Below are 20,540 nucleotides of genomic sequence, written 5' to 3' on the forward strand. Positions count from 1 at the left end.
ATCCACAGTCAAACTTCACCTTCTACCTCACTCCCAGCCACAATACACAGCCAGCCGATGCTCACAAGATGTCATCCACCTAACTCTACAGACCTTAGCGCTCTTTCTCTCTTAACAGTTAGGTTCATTGTATTTCTTATCACTCTGATCCTTCTCAATCTCCTGAGATACCCATGTTGACCCAAACCTTATTGCACCTACCACTCTTCAGTTTCACCATACATTGTGTTCTGTATAGGATCCTGTCTCAACGTTATCTATTTCCTCTCCTGTAAATCCTCCAAATTAATGTATATGTAATGAACAGCATGTGAGCAAACCCTAGCACCAGCATCTGGGTATCTATTTACTCCTCCTGTACTCTGGGGTTATAAACTCCAGCCCCAGGACTGGAAAACAGGATCAGTGCCAGGGAAACTTCGACCTATTTCAGGCTCTGCCACCTCATAGGTTTACCAGAGCGAACAATTTTGGGGCCCTATTTTCTTCATCCATAAAATAAAAATACAATTTTTAGAGCGTTTTGTTCAGAGTGGTTGTTAAGATCATGGAAGCCAATGAAAAGTGACCATCTTAAAACGCATGTGATTGAAAATCTGTGTCAGAAAGAATTTCCATATTCCCAATTTCTTTATAGTTTGAATAAACCTTAAAACGTAACTAGGCTAACTTACAATTAAGTGCAAACTTTCATTCTTACTCTCTGATAGATGGCTACCAGTTTCTGCTTGAATATATTTAGTGATGGGAACTCTTTCTGTCTGAAAGCTACTCATTCCAGCCTTAACAATGTGTATTTATCTGTGATAGTTTAAAAGAAAAAAAGCACCATCTCTGATATAGCTTATACATTGACAAGATTTTACCACAGGATATTAGGAAAGAGAAACAAAGCAATTTATTTCCTTGTTTCCTTTTTGTAATTATCACCAAAAGATAGAAATTTTACAATTAGGTTCAAACCTCCTATTTAAAACAGAATTGGTAAAATACCACAAGCATAAAGACGATCATTTTCTGTTCTCAAACTTAGAGATATTAGAGGGTCCAACTTGCAGTGATTTTTAAGTGCAGTAAATCTAGGTTTAGCTTGCAAATAACTAACAAAAAGGAAACAGTGACAAGAATATTAAGAAGTAGTAAAAGACTAAAGGCCAAAAGGAATTTTTGAGTAATTAGGGATAAAAAAGACAATTTGTATTATGGCCCAAAGCATATGGAAAGGTGCTCAACACATTATGAGGGAAATGCAAATTAAAACTACAATAATATATCAATACACACAGCAGATTGTTGAACAAGAGAAAAACTAACAATACAAAGTGATAGTGAAAATGTGGAGTGACTAGAACTCTTATGCATCGCTGGTGGAAGTGACAGTTGGTACAACCACTTTGAAAAATTATTTGGCTATAGAGTAAAACTAAAAATACCTATGACTCAACAAGTCTGAACCTGGCAATAATGAGTACAGTTCACGTCTTAGATCCACTAAAAGACATGAACAAAAATGTAAATAGAACCTTTATTCATAATTGTCCAAAACTGAGTTTGACTCAAATGTCCCTCAACAGTAGAAGGGATAAACCAATTGTATAGTATTCATGCTCTCAGTAATGAAAAAGAACCAACCATTGTTACAAGCAACAACGTAAATGAATCTCCCAGACACGATGTTCAGCAAAAGAAGACAGACTGAAGAAAGGAAATACTGTATGATTCCATTTACATGAAGTTCAAAAATAGGACAAATTAACTCATGGTGGTAAGTTATAATTATCCTTACCTTTGTATGCTGACATGGGGTGTGAGGGAGCCTCCTGAGGTGCTGGAGATATTTTGTATTTTGATCTATAAGGTGATTACCCAGGCATCTACAGTTATAAAACAATTGATTTGTATATTTAAGAATTATGCACAGAAAAACTACTACCAGTAGAGACGTACAGCTTTACTATATTATATTCTAAACTATAATTCACATTTTTCCATCTCAGCCTCTTTAGAATACACCAAAATAATATTTCATGTAATAGAGTCAAGTTGGAAAGAGTTGTCAAGAGCTTAATTTGAATTAATTATTGTGTTTAAGAAAAACTGCTTTATAATTGTATATCTTGATAGTGAAAAAAGTATATTTAGCACTTCTAAATGTCCTTCTGTTTACTTAATATAAGCACTTATTAAAATGAGTTGCAGAGTTTCTCATTGATGAAAGCATTCATGAAAAAATAAGTGTATTTTAAATAGAAGTTACTTTATTTACTATGAAGGCAAATCAGGATGACCTGGGTCAACAAGTGCATTTAACTGAGAAGGACTACCATTTAATTTGTGGAATTCTATAGTAAATTTGAACTAAAATGATTTTTACCACATAACTCTCTTTAAAAAAGTGGAATTTGCTAAAGAAAGCAGTTATTTAGGAAAGTGTTCTAATAGTGTATACCTGAGTATCATAAACTCGAGGACGCAAAGTTTCTAGTCACTAATTCCCTGAGGCAAACACTTTGCGAGGAGAGAAGTGGTTCACCCGCCCATGAGTTCCCTTCTCTGAAAACTGTCCAGCTGCCTATGCACCCGGGTGCACTCAATACTTTCCTTATTCAAAACTATTCATGTGATTTTCATTGCAAAAAAAAAAACTATTCTAATAGTGTCTACCCCCCTTAGAGAGGAGTAGGAAAACAAAAGTAACCTTACTCTTTTGCTGTTAATAAGACAAAAACTAAAGAAAAATAGGGAAAATCTACTACTTAAAACACCTAGTACTTTACAAATAAGCCACAAAAAAAAAAGGAGAGAGAGAGAGAGAGAGAGAGAGAGAGAGAGAGGGAGAGAGAGTGTGTATGCACGCACGCGTGTGCGCAGACTGGAGAACGAGAAAAACATCTAATCCCTTCCGTGAAAATTTTTTTTAATTGAATGGAAAGAGAAGTTAATCAGACAAAGGAAGGAGGAGAAAGGGTCCATTACAGAATTGAAAATCAGATGCTTACATCTTTTATGATGTCATATAACATTACCTGAGTAAGGCCTATGAGAAAAAAAGGAGCATTTCTGAGAAGGGCACAGAAACCTTGCTCCATGGGGAAGCTTGTAACTTAAATCCTGCCTTTCAGCCCCACCAGAGAGCAAGCTTTAGGAATCTCCCCTGATAGAACGGGCTGCTCATTTTCAGCACCACCACTTGCCTCTACCATCTTCTTGAACCCCTGCCCTCCATGTCCCCACCCTACGCTTGTGTTGGTTTTGTTTTTTATACTGAAAATGCAGAAGGTATGCTGTAAGATGCAAGGAAAATGTTCTAGTTTCTGGGGAGTAGTCCAACTCTTGTGGTTTTATTAAATAAACATTCAACAAACTTCTACTACATGCAAAGCACTATGATAGATCCAGGAGAAGAAAGATGACTAAAGGAAAACAAAACACATTCTATGAAAGGTTGACTTCAAATTGCTTAAAATCCTGGAGAGGGAGGGGTGCGGTGGGGATGTTTGAAACCAACAGAAAAACATGAATACAATTAAGGAAGTAAAAGAGGGAAAGGATATCCTAAATGCATCATATGTGGAACAATTCAACTTTACTTTTCCATAGGAAATAAGGGCATTTTAAGCCAGCAAAGGTCATTTAAAAATCTGGTCCCAGTGTCATGGTGAAGGCAGAGTCCAAGACGGTCTCTAAGGATGGGAGTGTAGAACACGGCTGAACTCAAAATGTTCTGTGGAAAAGTAAGTATAGAGTAAAACAAATAATTTTGTTTTCAGGAGGCTAAGTACATTCAATATTGCAGGCACTAATTACTACCTTGGAAGCTTCAGAAATTCCTAAGTAGATGAGTCTAGGGGAGTAATCTGGTTGAAGAAAGGTAAGCCAACTTGTCTTCAAGCTTAATTTTCATAGCAAGCGAATCATTTACTTTCACTTGTTTGTTTATTTGGCAAGGTTTAGGAGACGGTAATGGACACCAGTCTGGCTCCCCATCCCTCTTCCCCCTTCCCCTCCCCCATATCACTTGGTGTCTCCACTGACCATTAATGAAAATAATAATAAAGAACATGAAGAAAAACCAAGCAGTTGTTTAATTAATCATTTTAAAGGCAACAATTCAGAATAACTAGATATTGTTTACCATTTCAGGATCAAATGATAATTTGCATAGCTGTTGGCAGGTTGGTGATTCTTGAATTTTTGTTGGTTACAGAGGCTTGTGAGAATTTCAGAAAAAATGACAGGGTCTCTTTCTTCCAAACTACCTATATTTGCCTCCCCACATATACTCAAATTGTATCAATGTAATGGAGTTTATGGGTCCCTGGGAAACTCATATACTGTTTTTATTTTAGCCTTCCCCTCAACCTCCCAGCCACTCACCCCTCACCACTAATGTTTGGAAACAATAGATTGTATTTCTATTTTCTTACTGCTCTCTTTATATTTTTACACAAACATCCATCACTGTAAAAGGAAATACAGAGGTGGTTTGCAGACACTAATCCTAAATGAAAATTCAGGAATTTCTGTATGATTTTTTAATTTGGTGTTGGTTATTATCACACGTCTTGGTTTTTTTTAGAGCAATAAAGAGATAGAAAAAAAAGTCAAGGATTATTTGTATGAAAATTTTGACTATGGTGTCTGTAATAGGCTGCTTTTACATGCTACAGCTTTTGATATATCTAATAATTTAAATAGAAGTAAATTATTGAAGTAAAATAGACTCATCCCCTAAATAGAGTTCTATTAATAAAACATGGAGATCTGAAACCATAGTAACAAAATGCTCAACAGTAATAATTTATTTGCCTTAATAACTTCTATCAGACTAACACATGCAAACAAGACAAATAAGAATATGAAAATTAAAAGCTTTTTCTTCAAAATAATTTATTTATAACCAAAAGAAACAGAAATTAATACCCAGAAAAATACAATTAATTTATTTCAAGATATTAAATTATTTATAACAATTATTCTAATTCCTTCTGAAAAGTATCTCTTGAACATAATCTCATGGACTAAATTTTAAAAAGAAAGAAACCAGAGGAGCTTCAAGATGGCTGAAGAGTAAGACACGGAGATCACCTTCCTCCCCATAAATACATCAGAAATACATCTACATGTGGAACAGCTCCTACAGAACACCTACTGAACGCTGACCGAAGACCTCAGACCTCACAAAATTCAAGAAACTCCCCACGCACCTGGGTAGGGCAAAAGAAAAAACAGAGACAAAAGAATAGGGACGGGACCTGCACCAGTGGGAGGGAGCTGTGAAGGAGGAAAGGTTTCCACACACTAGGAAGCCCCTTCCCGGGCGGAGACTGAGGGTGGCGGAGGGGGGAAGCTTCAGTCCACGAGGGAGAGCACAGCAACAGGGGTGCAGAGGGCAAAGCGGAGAGATTCCCGCACAGAGGATCGGTGCCGACCAGCACTCACCAGCCCGAGAGGCTTGTCTGCTCACCCGCCAGGCCGGGCGGGGGCTGGGACCTGAGGCTCGGGCTTCGGAGGTCGGATCCCAGGGAGAGGACTGGGTTTGGCTGCGTGAACACAGCCTGAAGGGGGCTAGTGCGCCACAGCTAGCCAGAAGGGAGTCCGGGGAAAAGTCTGGACCTGCCTAAGAGGCAAGACACCATTGTTTTGGGGTGCGCAAGGAGAGAAAATTAAGAGCGCCACTTAAAGGAGCTCCAGAGATGGGCGCGAGCCACGGCTATAAGCGCAGACCCCAGAGGCGGGCATGAGACGCTAAGGCTTCTGCTGCCGCCACCAAGAAGCCAGTGTGAAAGCACAGGTCACTGTCCACACCTCCCCTCCCAGGAGCCTGTGCAGCCTGCCACTGCCAGGGTCCCGTGATCCAGGCACAACTTGCCCGGGAGAATGCATGGCGCGCCTCAGGCTGGTGCAACGTCATGCCGGCCTCTGCTGCCACAGGCTCGCCCCGCACTCCGTGCCCCTCCCTCCCCCCACCCCCCGGCCTGAGTGAGCCAGCGTCCCTGAAGCAGCTGCTCCTTTAACTCCGTCCTGTCTGAGCAAAGAACAGACGCCCTCCAGCGACCTACACGCAGAGGCGGGGCCAAATCCAAAGCTGAACCCCGGGATCTGTGAGAACAAAGAAGAGAAAGGGAAATCTCTCCCAGCAGCCTCAGAAGCAGCAGATTAAAGCTTCACAATCAACTTGATGTACCCTGCAACTGTGGAATACCTGAATAGACAACGAATCATCCCAAATTGAGGAGGTGGACTTTCAGAGCAAGATTTATTATTTTTTCCCCTTTTCCTCTTTTTGTGAGTGTGTATGTGTATGCTTCTGTGTGAGATTTTGTCTGTATAGCTTTGCGTCCACCATTTGTCCTAGGGTTCTATCCGTCCGTTGTTTTTTTAAAATTTTTTTTCTTAATAATTATTTTTTATTTTAATACCTTTATTTTATTTTACTTTATTTTATTTTATTTTATCTTCTTCTTTCTTTCTTTTTTTCCTCCCTTTTATTCTGAGCCGTGTGGAGGACAGGCTCTTGGTGCCCCAGGCAGGCCTCAGGGCTGTGCCACTGAGGTGGGAGAGCCAAGTTCAGGACACTGGTCTACAAAAGACGTCCCAGCTACACGTAATATCAAACGGTGAAAATCTCCCAGAGATCTCCATCTCAACACCAACACCCAGCTTCACTCAACGACCAGCAAGCTACAGTGCTCGACACCCTATGCTAAACAACTAGCAAGACAGGAACACAACCCCATCCATTAGCACAGAGGCTACCTAAAATCATAATAAGGCCACAGACACCCCAAAACACACACCACCAGATATAGACCTGCCCACCAGAAAGACAAGATCCAGCCTCAACCACCAGAACACAGGCATTAGTCCGCTCCACCAGGAAGCCTACACAACCCACTGAACCAACCTTAGTCACTGGGGACAGACACCAAAAACAACGTAAACTACGAACCTGCAGCCTGCGAAAAGCAGACCCCAAACACAGTAAGTTAAGCAAAATGGGAAGACAGAAAAACACATAGCAGATGAAGGGGCAAGGCAAAAACCCACCAGACCTAACAAATGAAGAGGAAATAGTTAGTCTGCCAGAAAAAGAATTCAGAATAATGATAGTAAAGATGATCCAAAATCTTGGAAATAGAATGGAGAAAGTACAAGAAACGTTTAACAAGGACCTAGAAGAACTAAAGAGCAAACAAAGTGATGAACAACAAAATAAATGAAATTAAAAATTCTCTAGAACGGATCAATAGCAGAATAACTGAGGCAAAAGAATGGATACGTGACCAGGAAGGAAAAATAGTGGAAATAACTACTTTAGAGCAGAATAAAGAAAAAAGAATGAAAAGAACTGAGGACAGTCTCAGAGACTTCTGAGACAACACTAAATGCACCAACATTCGAATTATAGGGGTCCCAGAAGAAGAATAGAAAAAGAAAGGGTCTGAGAAAATATTTGAAGAGATTATAGTTGAAAACTTCCCTAATATAGAAAAGAAAATAGTTAATCAAGTCCAGGAAGCACAGAGAGTCCTATACAGGATAAATCCAAGGAGAAACACGCCAAGTCACGTATTAATCAAAGTATCAAAAATTAAATACAAAGACAAAATATTAAAAGCAGCAAGGGAAAAACAACAAATAACACACAAGGGAATCCCCATAAGGTTAACAGCTGATCTCTCAGCAGAAACTCTGCAAGCCATAAGGGAGTGGCAGGACATATAGAAAGTGATGAAGGAAAAAAACCTACAACCAAGATTACTCTACCCAGCAAGGATCTCATTCAGATTAGATGGAGAAATTAAGACCTTTACTGACAAGCAAAAGCTAAGAGAATTCAGCACCACCAAACCAGCTTTACAACAAAAGCTAAAGGAACTTCTCTAGGCAGGAAACACAAGAGAAGGAAAAGACCTACCATAATAAACCCAGAATAATTAAGAAATGGTAATAGGAACATACATATCGATAATTACCTTAAATGTAAATGGATTAAACGCTCCAACCAAAAGACATAGATGGGCTGAATGGATACAAAAACAAGACCTGCATATATGCTGTCTACAAGAGACCCACTTCAGACCTAGGGACACATACAGACTGAAAGGGAGGGGATGGAAAAACATATTCCATGCAAATGGAAATCAAAACAAAGCTGGAGTAGCAATTCTCATATCAGACAAAATAGACTAAAACAAAGACTATTAGAAGAGACAAAGAAGGACACTACATAATGATCAAGGGATCAATCCAAGAAGAAGATATAACAATTGTAAATATTTATGCCCCCAACAAAGGAGCATGTCAATACATAAGACAAATACTAACAGCCATAAAAGGGGAAATGAACAGTAGCACAATCACAGTAGGGGACTTTAACATCCCACTTTCACCAATGGACAGATCATCCAAAATGAAAATAAATAAGGAAACACAAGCTATAAGTGATATATTAAACAAGATGGACTTACTTGATATTCATAGGACATTCCATCCAAAAACAACAGAATACACATTCTTCTCAAGTGCTCAAAGAACATTCTGCAGGATAGATCGTATCTCGGGTCACAAATCAAGCCTTGGTAAATTTAAGAAAATTGAAATTGTATCAAGTATCTTTTAGGACCATAACGCTATGAAACTAGATATGAATTACAGGAAACAATCTGTAAGAAATACAAACACATGGAGGCTAAACAACACACTACTTAATAACCAAGAGATCACTGAAGAAATCAAAGAGGAAATCAAAAAATACCTAGAAGCAAAAGACAATGAAAACACGATGACCCAAAACCAATGGGATGCAGCAAAAGCAGTTCTAAGAGGGAAGTTTATATCAATACAATCCTACCTTAAGAAACAAGAAACATCTCAAATAAACAACCTAACCTTACACCTAAAGCAATTACAGAAAGAAGAACAAAATAACTCCAAAGTTAGCAGAAAGAAAGAAGTCATAAAGATCAGAACAGAAATAAATGAAAAAGAAATGAAGGAAATGATAGCAAAGATCAATAAAACTAAAAGCTGGTTCTTTGAGAAGATTAACAAAATTGATAAACCATTAGCCAGACTTCTCAAGAAATAAAGGGAGAAGACTCAAATCAATAGAATTAGAAACGAAAAAGGAAAAGTAAAAACTGACACTGTGGAAATACAAAGGATCATGAGAGATTACTACACACAACTATATGCCAATAAAACGGAGAACCTGGAAGAAATGGACAAATTCTTAGAAATACACAACCTTCTGAGACTGAACCAGGAAGAAACAGAAAATATGAACAGACCAATCACAATCACTGAAATTGAAACTGTGATTAAAAATCTTCCAACAGGGCTTCACTGGTGGTGCAATGGTTGAGAGTCCACCTGCCGATGCAGGGGACACAGGTTTGTGCCCCGGTCCGGGAAGATCCCACATGCCGCAGACCGGCTGGGCCCATGAGCCATGGTCGCTGAGCCTGTGCATCCAGAGCCTGTGCTCCGCAACAGGAGAGGCCACAACAATGAGGGGCCCGTGTACCGCAAAAAAAAAAAAAAAAAAAAAAATCTTCCAACAAACAAAAGCCCAGGACCAGATGGCTTCACAGGCAAAATCTATCAAACATTTAGAAAAGAGCTAAAACCTATCCTTCTCAAACTCTTCCAAAATATAGCAGAGGGAAGGAACACTCCCAAACTCCTTCCATGCAGCCACCATCAGTCTGATACCAAAACCAGACAAAGATGTCACAAAGAAAGAAAACTACAGGCCAATATCACTGATGAACAGAGATGCACAAATCCTCAACAAAATACTAGCAAACAGAATCCAACAGCACATTAAAAGGATCATACACCATGATCAAGTGGGGTTTATCCCTGGAATGCAAGGCTTCTTCAGTATACGCAAATCAATCATTGTGATACAGCATATTAACAAACTGAAGGAGAAAAACCATATGATCATCTCAATAGATGCAGAGTAAGCTTTCAGCAAAATTCAACACCCATTTATGATAAAAACCCTGCAGAAAGTAGGCATTAGAGGGAACTTTCCTCAACATACAAAAGGCTATATGTGACAAACCCCCAGCCAACATCGTCCTCAATGGTGAAAAACTGAAACCATTTCCACTAAGATCAGGAGCAATACAAGGTTGCCCACTCTCACCACTATTATTCAACATAGTTTTGGAAGTTTCAGCCACAGCAATCAGAGAAGAAAAAGAAATAAGAGGAACTGAAATCAGAAAAGAAGAAGCAAAGCTGTCACTGTTTGCAGATAACATGATACTATACATAGAGAATCCTAAAGATGCCACGAGAAAACTACTAGAGCTAATCAGTGAATTTGGTAAAGTAGCAGGATACAAAATTAATGCACAGAAATCTCTAGCATTCCTATACACTAATGATGAAAAATCTGAAAGTGAAATTAAGAAAACACTCCCATTTACCACTGCAACAAAAAGAATAAAATATCTAGGAATAAACCTACCTAAGGAGACAAAAGACCTGTATGCAGAAAATTATAAGACACTGATGAAAGAAACTAAAGATGATACAAATAGATGGAGAGATATACCATGTTCTTGGATTGGAAGAATCAACACTGTGAAAATGACTCTACTACCCAAAGCAATCTACAGATTCAATGCAATCCCTATCAAATTACCACTGGCATTTTTCACAGAACTAGAACAAAAAACTTCACAATTTGTATGGAAACACAAAACACCCTGAACAGCCAAAGCAATCTTGAGAAAGAAAAATGGAGCTGGAGGTATCAGGGTCCCTGACTTCAAACTATACTACAAAGCCACAGTAATCAACACAGTATGGTACTGGCACAGAAACAGAAAGATAGATCAATGGAACACGATAGAAAGCCCAGAGATAAACCCATGCACATATGGTCACCTTATCTTTGATAAAGGAAGCAAGAATATATAGTGGAGAAAAGACAGCCTCTTCAATAAGTGGTGCTGGGAAAACTGGACAGGTACATGTAGAAGTATGAAATTAGAACATTCCCTAACACCATACACAAAAATAAACTCAAAATGGATTAAAGACCTAAATGTAAGGCTAGACACCATCAAACTCTCAGAGGAAAACATAGGCAGAACACTCTATGACATAAATCACAGCAAGATCCTTTTTGACCCACCTCCTAGAGAAATGGAAATAAAAACAAAAATAAACAAATGGGACCTAATGAAAATTCAAAGCTTTTGCACAGCAAAGGGAACCATAAACAAGATGAAAAGACAACCCTCAAAATATTTGCAAATGAAGCAAGTGACAAAGGGTTAATCTGCAAAATTTACAAGCAGCTCATGCAGCTCAATATCAAAAAAACAAACAACCCAATCCAAAAATGGGCAGAAGACCTAAATAGACATTTCTCCAAAGAAGATATACAGATTGCCAACAGACACATGAAAGAATGCTCAACATCATTAATCATTAGAGAAATGCAAATCAAAACTACAATGAGATATAATCTCACACTGGTCAGAACGGCCATCTTCAAAAACTCTACAAACAATAAATGCTGGAGAGGGTGTGGAGAAAAGGGAACACTTATACACTGTTGGTGGGAATGTGAATTGGTACAGCCACTATGGAGAACAGTATGGAGGTTCCTTAAAAAACTACAAATAGAACTACCATATGACCCAGCAATCCCACTACTGGACATATACCCTGAGAAAACCATAATTCAAAAAGAGTCATGTACCACAATGTTCATTGCAGCACTATTTACAACAGGCAGGACATCAGAGCAATCTAAGTGTCCATCGACAGAGGAATGGATAAAGAAGATGTGGCACATATATTCAATGGAATATTACTCCGCCATAAAAAGGAATGAAACTGAGTTATTTGTAGTGAGGTGGATGGACCTAGAGACTGTCATACAGAGTGAAGTAAGTCAGAAAGAGAAAAACAAATACCGTATGCTAACACATATATATGGAATCTAAAAAACAAAAATTGGTCATGAAGAACCTAGAGGCAAGACAGGAATAAAGTTGCAGACCTACTAGAGAATGGACTTGAGGATATGGGGAGGGGGAATGGTAAGCTGGGACAAAGTGAGAGAGTGGCATGGACATATATACACTACCAAACGTAAAATAGATAGCTAGTGGGAAGCAGCTGCATAGCACAGGGAGATCAGCTCGGTGCTTTGTGACCACCTAGAGGAGTGGGATTTGGAGTGTGGGAGGGAGGGAGATGCAAGAGGGAAGAGATATGGGAATATATGTATACGTATAACTGATTCACTTTGTTATAAAGCAGAAAGTAACATACCATTGTAAAGCAATTATACTCCAATTAAGATGTTAAAAAAAAAAAGAAAACAGGTTATTAGTCTGTATTTAATAAAATGTTGCTCCATACTTCTTTTGAGATTTTGTAGTTAATAGTAAGAAAGGAATGGATAGCAGACATTAGAACTTAAGTTACTCCATTAAGCTAGTTAAGCAGATGGGTAAATAACACATGTTACAAAAATGGTCAACTTTGCTATTATAATAAAGCAAAAATAATAATGAAGAAATTATAGTTTTTTAGTTGAATGGACTTTAGAATTATTTAATAAATCCTTGTTTTAAAAAGAAGAGGAACAAGGGGATTGGTGTTGGGGGAGGGACAGACTGGGAGTTTGGGATTAACATGCACACACTGCTATATTTAAAATAGATAACCAACAAGGACCTACTGTATAGCACAGGGAACACTGCTCAATATTCTGTAATAACCTAAATGGGATAAGATCTTGAAAAAAATAGCTACATGTTTATGTATAACTGAATCACTTTGCTGTACACCTGAAACTAACACAACATTGTGAATCAACTATATTCCAATATAAAATAAAAACTAAAAAAAAAAGGGGGAGCAGGAGGTGTTCACATTAAGGATATATTTACAAAACAAACAAACTGTACTTGGAGTCGGATAACTGATTCAGTATCAGTTACTGGACAAACCATTTAACCTGCCTAAGCTTATCAGTCAAAGGAGATTTAACAACCTCATAGGATGGGCAGACTCATAGAATAGTTAACTTAAATAAATGCTCCATAGGAAGATGATTTATGATTTGCATTGCTTTCCTCAAATATCAGTTATAATTTTGAAGCCCTGGGTCATGAAGTTATGGAAGAGGCAGAACCAGGATAAAAAACACAGGCTTCTTCCCTCTCATTTCTGTAGACCAGTGAGGGCTCGGCACTGCTAGGATCCCCCAGGTTTCTTACAGGGCCAGGTAAGCCTAGACTTCTCACACATCATGGGCTGGTTGGAACTGGCTGTAGTAGTTGGCTTTTTTCCCCAACAGAAGTACAAATAAGAACCCCTCCTACTTGTGCAGTTCCAGGACAAAGTTCGAGAGCAAAGTTTCATTACCGTGGACCCCTCCTGTAGCCCCACTAATGGTTTCTCCTGGTGATCAGGACTTGATAGTTTGGGGTAGAACAGTCACAGAGTGCTGGGAAGGCAATTGGAGCCCTTAAGCTACTGGCCAGAAGCAGAGCTGCCTTCCCATGGCAGGCAGGGAGGGCCTCCGGGCAGCCACAGAAATGTCCCTCTGGCCAGCTCTGTGGCGACTGTGCAATGATGTTGTTGTCTGAATTATGGACACAAGGTTCAAGTCTATTCCAATTTTCCTTGGAAATTTTGATATGTACCACTTTGACTGTTTATACAGTAAAATGCTGGTGTATGTTGAGGGAAAATAAGTCAGCCGAAGATTTTCTGCCCTAGTTGAAAAGCAGCGTAACATCAGTGAGAAGCCTCATTGCCTTTGGAGCCCTCAAGTCACCTGTGGTGGAGGCCAGACCTCTGAAGTTATAAACCCTGTAACTGGCCGCACTTACTAGAGATGCAAACAGGTCCACCTTCTTCTTGAGAGATACAGTAAACTTTCTCATCAAAGAAGAGAAAAGCAAGTCCCCCAGAATTTCATTTCATGGAGTAAAGATGGCTCATCTTGAAGGACAAATATAGTCATTCAAAAAGACATCAAGGGCTCCCCTGGTGGCGCAGTGGTTGGGAGTCCGCCTGCCGATGCAGGGGACACGGGTTCGTGCCCCGGTCAGGGAGGATCCCACATGCCGCAGAGCGGCTGCACCCGTGAGCCATGGCCGCTGAGCCTGTGCGTCCGGAACCTGTGCTCCGCAACAGGGGAAGCCACAACAGTGAGAGGCCCGCGTACCGAAAAAAAAAAAAAAAAAAGCATCAAAATCTCTCCACACCTAAGTGACTGAGGCCAAAATTATCTTAAAGGCATCTTAGAATAATGTAGAATAATGTCAGAGGAAAATAGCTAATGGTTTTGAAGAAAATGTTCAGGAAAGGCTAAAGCTGCTTGCCCAAGAAGATGCTAAATGGTAGGACAGAGTGGCAGAGCTGAAGGAACAGAAAGAAATGCTTGAAAACTTTAACACACAAGGAAGCAGGTTGTGGATGATAAAAAGAGCCAAATAACATCTGACTGAGGGCTTCCCTGGTGGCGCAGTGGTTGAGAGTCTGCCTGCCGATGCAGGGGACGTGGGTTCATGCCCCGGTCCGGGAAGATCCCGCATGCCGCGGAGCGGCTGGGCCCATGAGTCATGGCCGCTGAGCCTGCACGTCCGGAGCCTGTGCTTCTCAACGGGAGCGGCCACAACAGTGAGAGGCCCGCGTAGCGAAAAAAAAAAAAAAAAAAAAAATCTGACTGAATCTGTGCTGAAAATGATAATTACCTGCTCTCTTTATAGAAGATTATACAATGATGCAACAGGAAATTAGAAAAAAAAAAGTGAATCAGAAAACGGAAACCAAGATTATGGATCAGTTGACAATTTGAGGAAACTCATTGATGATGTTAACTTAAAAGTTAACTTTAAAAAAACTTGAAAAACAAGGAAAAGTTATGTGATGAAAATCAAATACACAAATTACTTACAGTTCAAATCAATCAAAAGTCCCCAACCACAGCAGTGTGAAAATTCACAATTTTAAAGTAAGGTTAAAGGTTTCAGTTAAAACCCCAGACACTTCCTGAACTACATCTAGAATATGAAATGCAATTTCACAGAAAATCAATGGAGGAGGGAAATTTACCTCTTCAAAGTAAAGGAGGAATTTCCCAAAGTGGATGAAAACATCAGCCTTATACACCAAAACCTTGACTTGGTACAGGAAGATGGTCCAATACCGGGAGGAAAAAAACTGGAAAGCATCATTTCCTTCAATCGAAGGTGGATCAGCTCCCATGAGAAAATAGCTCAAGGAAGTTGCTTGACAGTTCTGTTGACCAAGAAAAAGCTCAAAGATCTAAGGAAAAACATCTTTACAACAGGAAAAAATTGCCTGAATTAGAATTGTAAATCCAGCTTTTTCCAGGGGACCCCATAGAACCTATTCCACATGTGGCCCCGAGCAGCAGTCAAACAGGGTCAGGAAATCTCTGCCTCCTCGGGGCTGCAAGAGAGCTGGAGGGGTGAGCTGTGAGGGCACCTGGACGGACAGCAATCTGCAGGTTTGAATCAGGTGTACAGTGGGCAACTCCTCCCCACCAACATCCACAGGCACAGCTGGATAGCAAATGTGTTTTCTCTCTTTAAATTCATTCTGATTGATGCCCTTTTAGTTTAGTTACTTAATTGATACTACAGTTGCTCTCACTGAAGTTTTATATAATTATTTAAGATAGTGTTTCCAGAATATAAATGGTTTTAATATAATTCTTAACCATAAAACATTCCCAGTTCACTGGACCCTCTAGAATTAGATCTCATATGTATTGCGTTTTAGTTTAATTGGTTCACTATTATTTAAAACATAATTGAAGTCTGGCATGACCCGGTAGAAACAAGTGAAACGTGAGAAAACATGCTGTATGGTGTGACAAGAAATCTCTCTACAAGTAACGTTACATTTATTTCAATAAATGTTGCTTGGTTTTAAAAAACAAAACAACACAAAGCAAAACAAAACAATCAAATCAACTATCACACCCTTGTTAACTCATTCATATTTTTATTAATTTAGCCCTAAATTCATGGATCAATTTTGGGGAGTTGACATTTGGTAAGCATCTGTTTCTTTCTTAAAATTTTGTTGTGCTGTTTCTAACACTCATTATACTTTAAACATTTCTAAATTATATACAGTCAAAATAAAGTTTTATTTTATGGCTTCTAGTTTTAGTTTTTTACTTGGAAACCATCTCCTCTAAGATTTTTTCTTTAATTTCCTCTTTGGTATTTCTATGGTTTCAAATTTGTTCAATTAAAAGTAAACCCCACTCTGTTTTACATAAGAATTCAAAATCCAGCACTTTTTCCCCTACACCATCTGCCAGTTTTCAAATATGATTCATGAGATAATTTATGTTTTCTAATTATTTGAAATGTTACTTTTATCAGTTATTAAATTCCCATGTGTATTCAGCTCTATTTCCACTATTTTATAACAGTGATCATACGGATTTTAAAAACTAACAGGGATAGTCTCTTACATTTTTTTCTTTCCTAATTTTTCTTGGGCATTTAATCTTTCACTTGAAACTAGCAGCATTTGGTCAAGTTCTCCTCCACACCCCCAAAACACAAAATTTATAGCTTAATTTAACACAACTAACCTTTTCCTAATGTCTTCATTCTAAGAAAAAGCATACTTTTATACTTATGCTCTCATCTATATATTAGAGCTCACCCATGTACTGCATATTTATTTTTAGGTTTATAGGCATTTTAACTTGTTCTAATTATGAGTACATGATGTTTTGAGATATTAATCTTTGTTTTCTTCAACCTGTATCTTTCCCATTCTTTAATTATGTACTGAGTAAAATGCCTTAGGAAAGGAATATGATGGGAAGATAAACCAAAAATATGCAGAATATTCTTGCCTTTTATTTGGAAAATCACAAGCCCTAGAGGAGAGTGAGAATTTGGAGAATGAAGAAAATATCTTGGCAAAGAAGTTAAAGAAAGTAGGATACCACCCCCGACCCCTGCCACCTACTACCACACACAAACACAAAGCACAAACCTTACCCAGACTCTGCGGGAAGCTGAGAAGAGAAAAATGAGGTAGGGCCGGGTCTTCTACTATCCATGCTTCTTCCAGCTTTATTTGAGACCCTAGAAACCTTTTGCAGCAAAAGACATAGGAACCTAATGAATCATAATGAACAAGAAGATAAGCAGAAGAGCAGAGTCCCCATCCTGACATTCTTGCCGCTGTGTAGCATATGTAGCCCCTCTCCCAATAGCCCACATAATCCTGTCTTCCAGAAAAAAACCTTAAACTCCCCCAACACACTCACACAACAAAAGCCATTTTCTTATAATTATGGCGTGCTTCCTCATTTTAGCCTCATCTTCCTGTCATTTTGTGGAGTGATTTGGAATTCCTCCCTTGATTTTGTCATGTCAGCTGAGAAATAATAAGTTCATATCATTTGCTGCTATTTTTAGAGAGTTCTGTGTGCTGCTCCACATCTAGAGAAACACACTTTTCTTGGACTCTTCCCTTGATTTAGTCCGTATTTCACTAAATTGGGGGTGTATGTTCCATAGTTTGAGACAGAGTTTTGGTTGCTTTCACGTTTGATTTTTTTTCATTTTTTGCTATTATACACTTTTAATGTCAAATACAACTCACATTCACAAAACTAAATAAACCATAGCATATTGTTACCTATAAGTACAAAGTGACCCCCCTCTCTCGCAGTGCTGTGGTCAACAGAAATATCAGCAGTACCCCCAAAAGCCATCCATCCCCCCATGCCTTGCAGAACCAAGACACTTAGCCACATGCGATATTTTTTTGCTTTTGTTGTTATTCTTTTTAAAATTAATTCATTTTATTTTTAAATTTTATTGAAGTACATTTGATTTACAATTAATTAATTTCTACTGTAGAGCAAAGTGACTCAGTTATACATATATTCTTTTTCATATTCTTTTCCACTCTGGTCTATCACAGGATGTTGAATATAGCTCCCTGTGCTCTACAGCAGGACCTTGTTGTTTATCCAGAGATTTTGCTTTATGGATACGAATCATGAGTGAGACCAACATTCTATGCTTTTTTCTTTTCTTCATTTAAAGCATTAACATATAAGTTAAATACAGTAAAATTTACCCTTTAAGTGTACAGTTCTGCGAGTGTTGACAAAAGTATACAGTCATATAGTCACCACCGCAATCAAGATATAGAACAGTTTCATCACCGCCCCCCAAAGTAACCTCTTTCCCTTTTACGGCAGTCTTTCCCCACTCCACAGCTCTTTTCCCTGTTCCAACAGTATGGCCATTTCAAGAATGTTATATCAGTGGAATCAAACAGTATTATAGCCTTTTGAATCTGACTTCTATCACATAGTATAATGCATTTTGATTTATCTATTTTACTGCATGTGTCAGTTCTGCATGCTTTTTATTGCTGAGCATGAGTGTACCACAGTTTATTTATCTCTTCACCGGTGGAATAACATTTGGATTGTTTCCAGTTTGGGTGATTACAAATAAAGCTATCAATACTGCACACATTTGCCTACAGGGTTTTGTGTGAAGGTAGGTTTTCATTTCACTTGAGTAATGACAAATTGGATTGCTGGATCATATGGTAAGTAAATGTTTTCCTTTATGAGAAACTGCCAGATTGTTCTCCAAAGTAGCTGTGCCATTTTGCATTGTACCATCAATGCATGAAAGTCCCAATTTTTTTGCCTCTTTGCCAGTACTTGGAGCTGTTACTTTATTTAAAAGCCATTCCAAATAGATATGTAGTGATTTATCCACATGGTTTAATTTGCCAAATGAGTAATGATGTTAAGTATCTTTTCATATGCTTCTCTGCCACCTTTGTGTCTTCTTTGGTGAAGTGTTTGTTCTCATCTTTTACGTGATTTCCTATTTTTGTTGTTGTATGTTTTCTTATAAGTGTTAAGAGCTGTTTATTATTTACATACAGGTGCTTTATCAGATGTGTGATTTTGCAAATATTTTCTGCAATTCCTATGTCTTTAGTTTTCAATTTCTTAACAGTGTCTTTCACGAAGAAGAAATTTTTAATTTTGTAAGTCCAATCATATATATATATATATATATATATATATATATAATTTTGGCAGTGTATATGAGAAATCTTTGAGTAACTGAAATTCATATTTCACATAGAAATACCAAAGAGGATAATTTTTTTTTAATTCTTACATAGAGGAGATTGTTTCCAAGTAAAAAAGTAGAACTAGAAGCCATATAAGGAAACTTTATTTTGACCATATATAATTTAGAAATGTTTAAAGTATGATGAGTGTGATAAACAACGTAACAATTTTTTAAAAAAGAAACAGATGCTTACTAAATGTCAACTCAAAATTGATCTAAATATTTAGAGCTAAATGAATAAAAATATGAAAAAGTTAACAAGTGGTGTGATAGTTGATTTTTTTTGTTTTCTTTTTCATTTTGTTTTTAAAGCCAATCAACATTTATTAAAATAAATGTGAGGTGGGCTTCCCTGGTGGCGCAGTAGTTGAGAGTCCGCCTGCCGATGCAAGGGACACGGGTTCGTGCCCCGGTCCGGGAAGATCCCACATGCCACGGAGCGGCTGGGCCCGTGAGCCATGGCCGCTGAGCCTGCGCGTCCGGAGCCTGTGCTCCGCAACGGGAGAGGCCACAACAGTGAGAGGCCCGCATACAGCAAAAAACATAAAAAATAAAAATAAAAAAAATAATAAATGTGAGGTTATTTGTAGAGATTTCTTGTCACAGCTTAATAGTGTATAAAAATGTCTTTTATGTTTCCATTGTCTCTAACAGGTCATGCCAAACTTCAATTATGTCTTAAATAACAGTGAACCTATTAAATTAAAATGCAATAGAATGAACAGGGAATGTTTTATGGTTAAGAATTATATTACAACCATTTATATTCTGGAAAAATTATCTTAAAATAAGTTGTTATTTCTATATGGTTTTGTCTAAAAGAAATTTTATAGACTAGGTTTACACTTAGGTCTATCACGCATTTTGAGTTAATATTGTATATGTTGAAAAGTGTAGCGTTTAGAAGAATGACAATCACATACTAATCACCAAGTAAGTATTTGTAAGAACTAAAGTATAAGTATTATATTAACATAGTAAATAATATATTACATACTTAGTATCTATTATATACTAAGGTAAAAATACGTAAAGTATGTTATATATTGAGTGTATAACAACTCAAGTATTATATCAGTGCATTTGTATATACACGTGGTCACATGTATACAGGTAATCACCATATAGGTATACAACCATATTCTTTCTTCTATTTCTCCAATTTCCAAAAAGAATATGGCACTTTTCAATTTGCGAGTAGCTGTCTTAATTGGCATTCTTTACTTTACAACCAGAATTTTGGAGAACTTAACACTTTTCCTTCTCTATGTGCAGTGATGAAAATAACAGCAGCAACAACCACAACAAAAGCATTGCATTTTCCTTTTCAAAGATCAAAATTACATTCACACTTTATGTTTTAAATGA

General features: G+C 38.0%; 1 protein-coding gene across 13 annotated transcripts in view; it reads right to left on the reverse strand.

Annotated features, from left to right (window-relative positions):
- ARL4A (ARF like GTPase 4A) overlaps positions 1 to 20,540 on the reverse strand; it is a 978,493-nt gene that overhangs the window by 773,475 nt on the left and 184,478 nt on the right. For 7 of the 13 annotated variants that reach the window (XR_013829837.1, XR_013829838.1, XR_013829840.1 and 4 more), the window contains 2 exons: positions 17,052 to 17,146; positions 1,787 to 1,874 (listed from right to left, as the gene is read on the reverse strand). Coding sequence is in view for 1 of the 13 variants with exons in the window: in XM_079931989.1 (XP_079788115.1) it covers positions 1,787 to 1,874; positions 17,052 to 17,146 (183 nt within the window). In the remaining 12 variants the exon portion in view is untranslated. Of the gene's footprint in view, positions 1 to 1,786; positions 1,875 to 15,111; positions 15,298 to 17,051; positions 17,147 to 20,540 lie in introns of all 13 variants that reach the window. The other 6 variants (XR_013829839.1, XR_013829842.1, XR_013829843.1 and 3 more) reach the window with 2 other exon arrangements.

The sequence above is a fragment of the Stenella coeruleoalba genome (assembly GCF_951394435.1).
Source record: "Stenella coeruleoalba genome assembly, chromosome: 9".
Classification (NCBI taxonomy): Eukaryota; Metazoa; Chordata; class Mammalia; order Artiodactyla; family Delphinidae; genus Stenella; species Stenella coeruleoalba.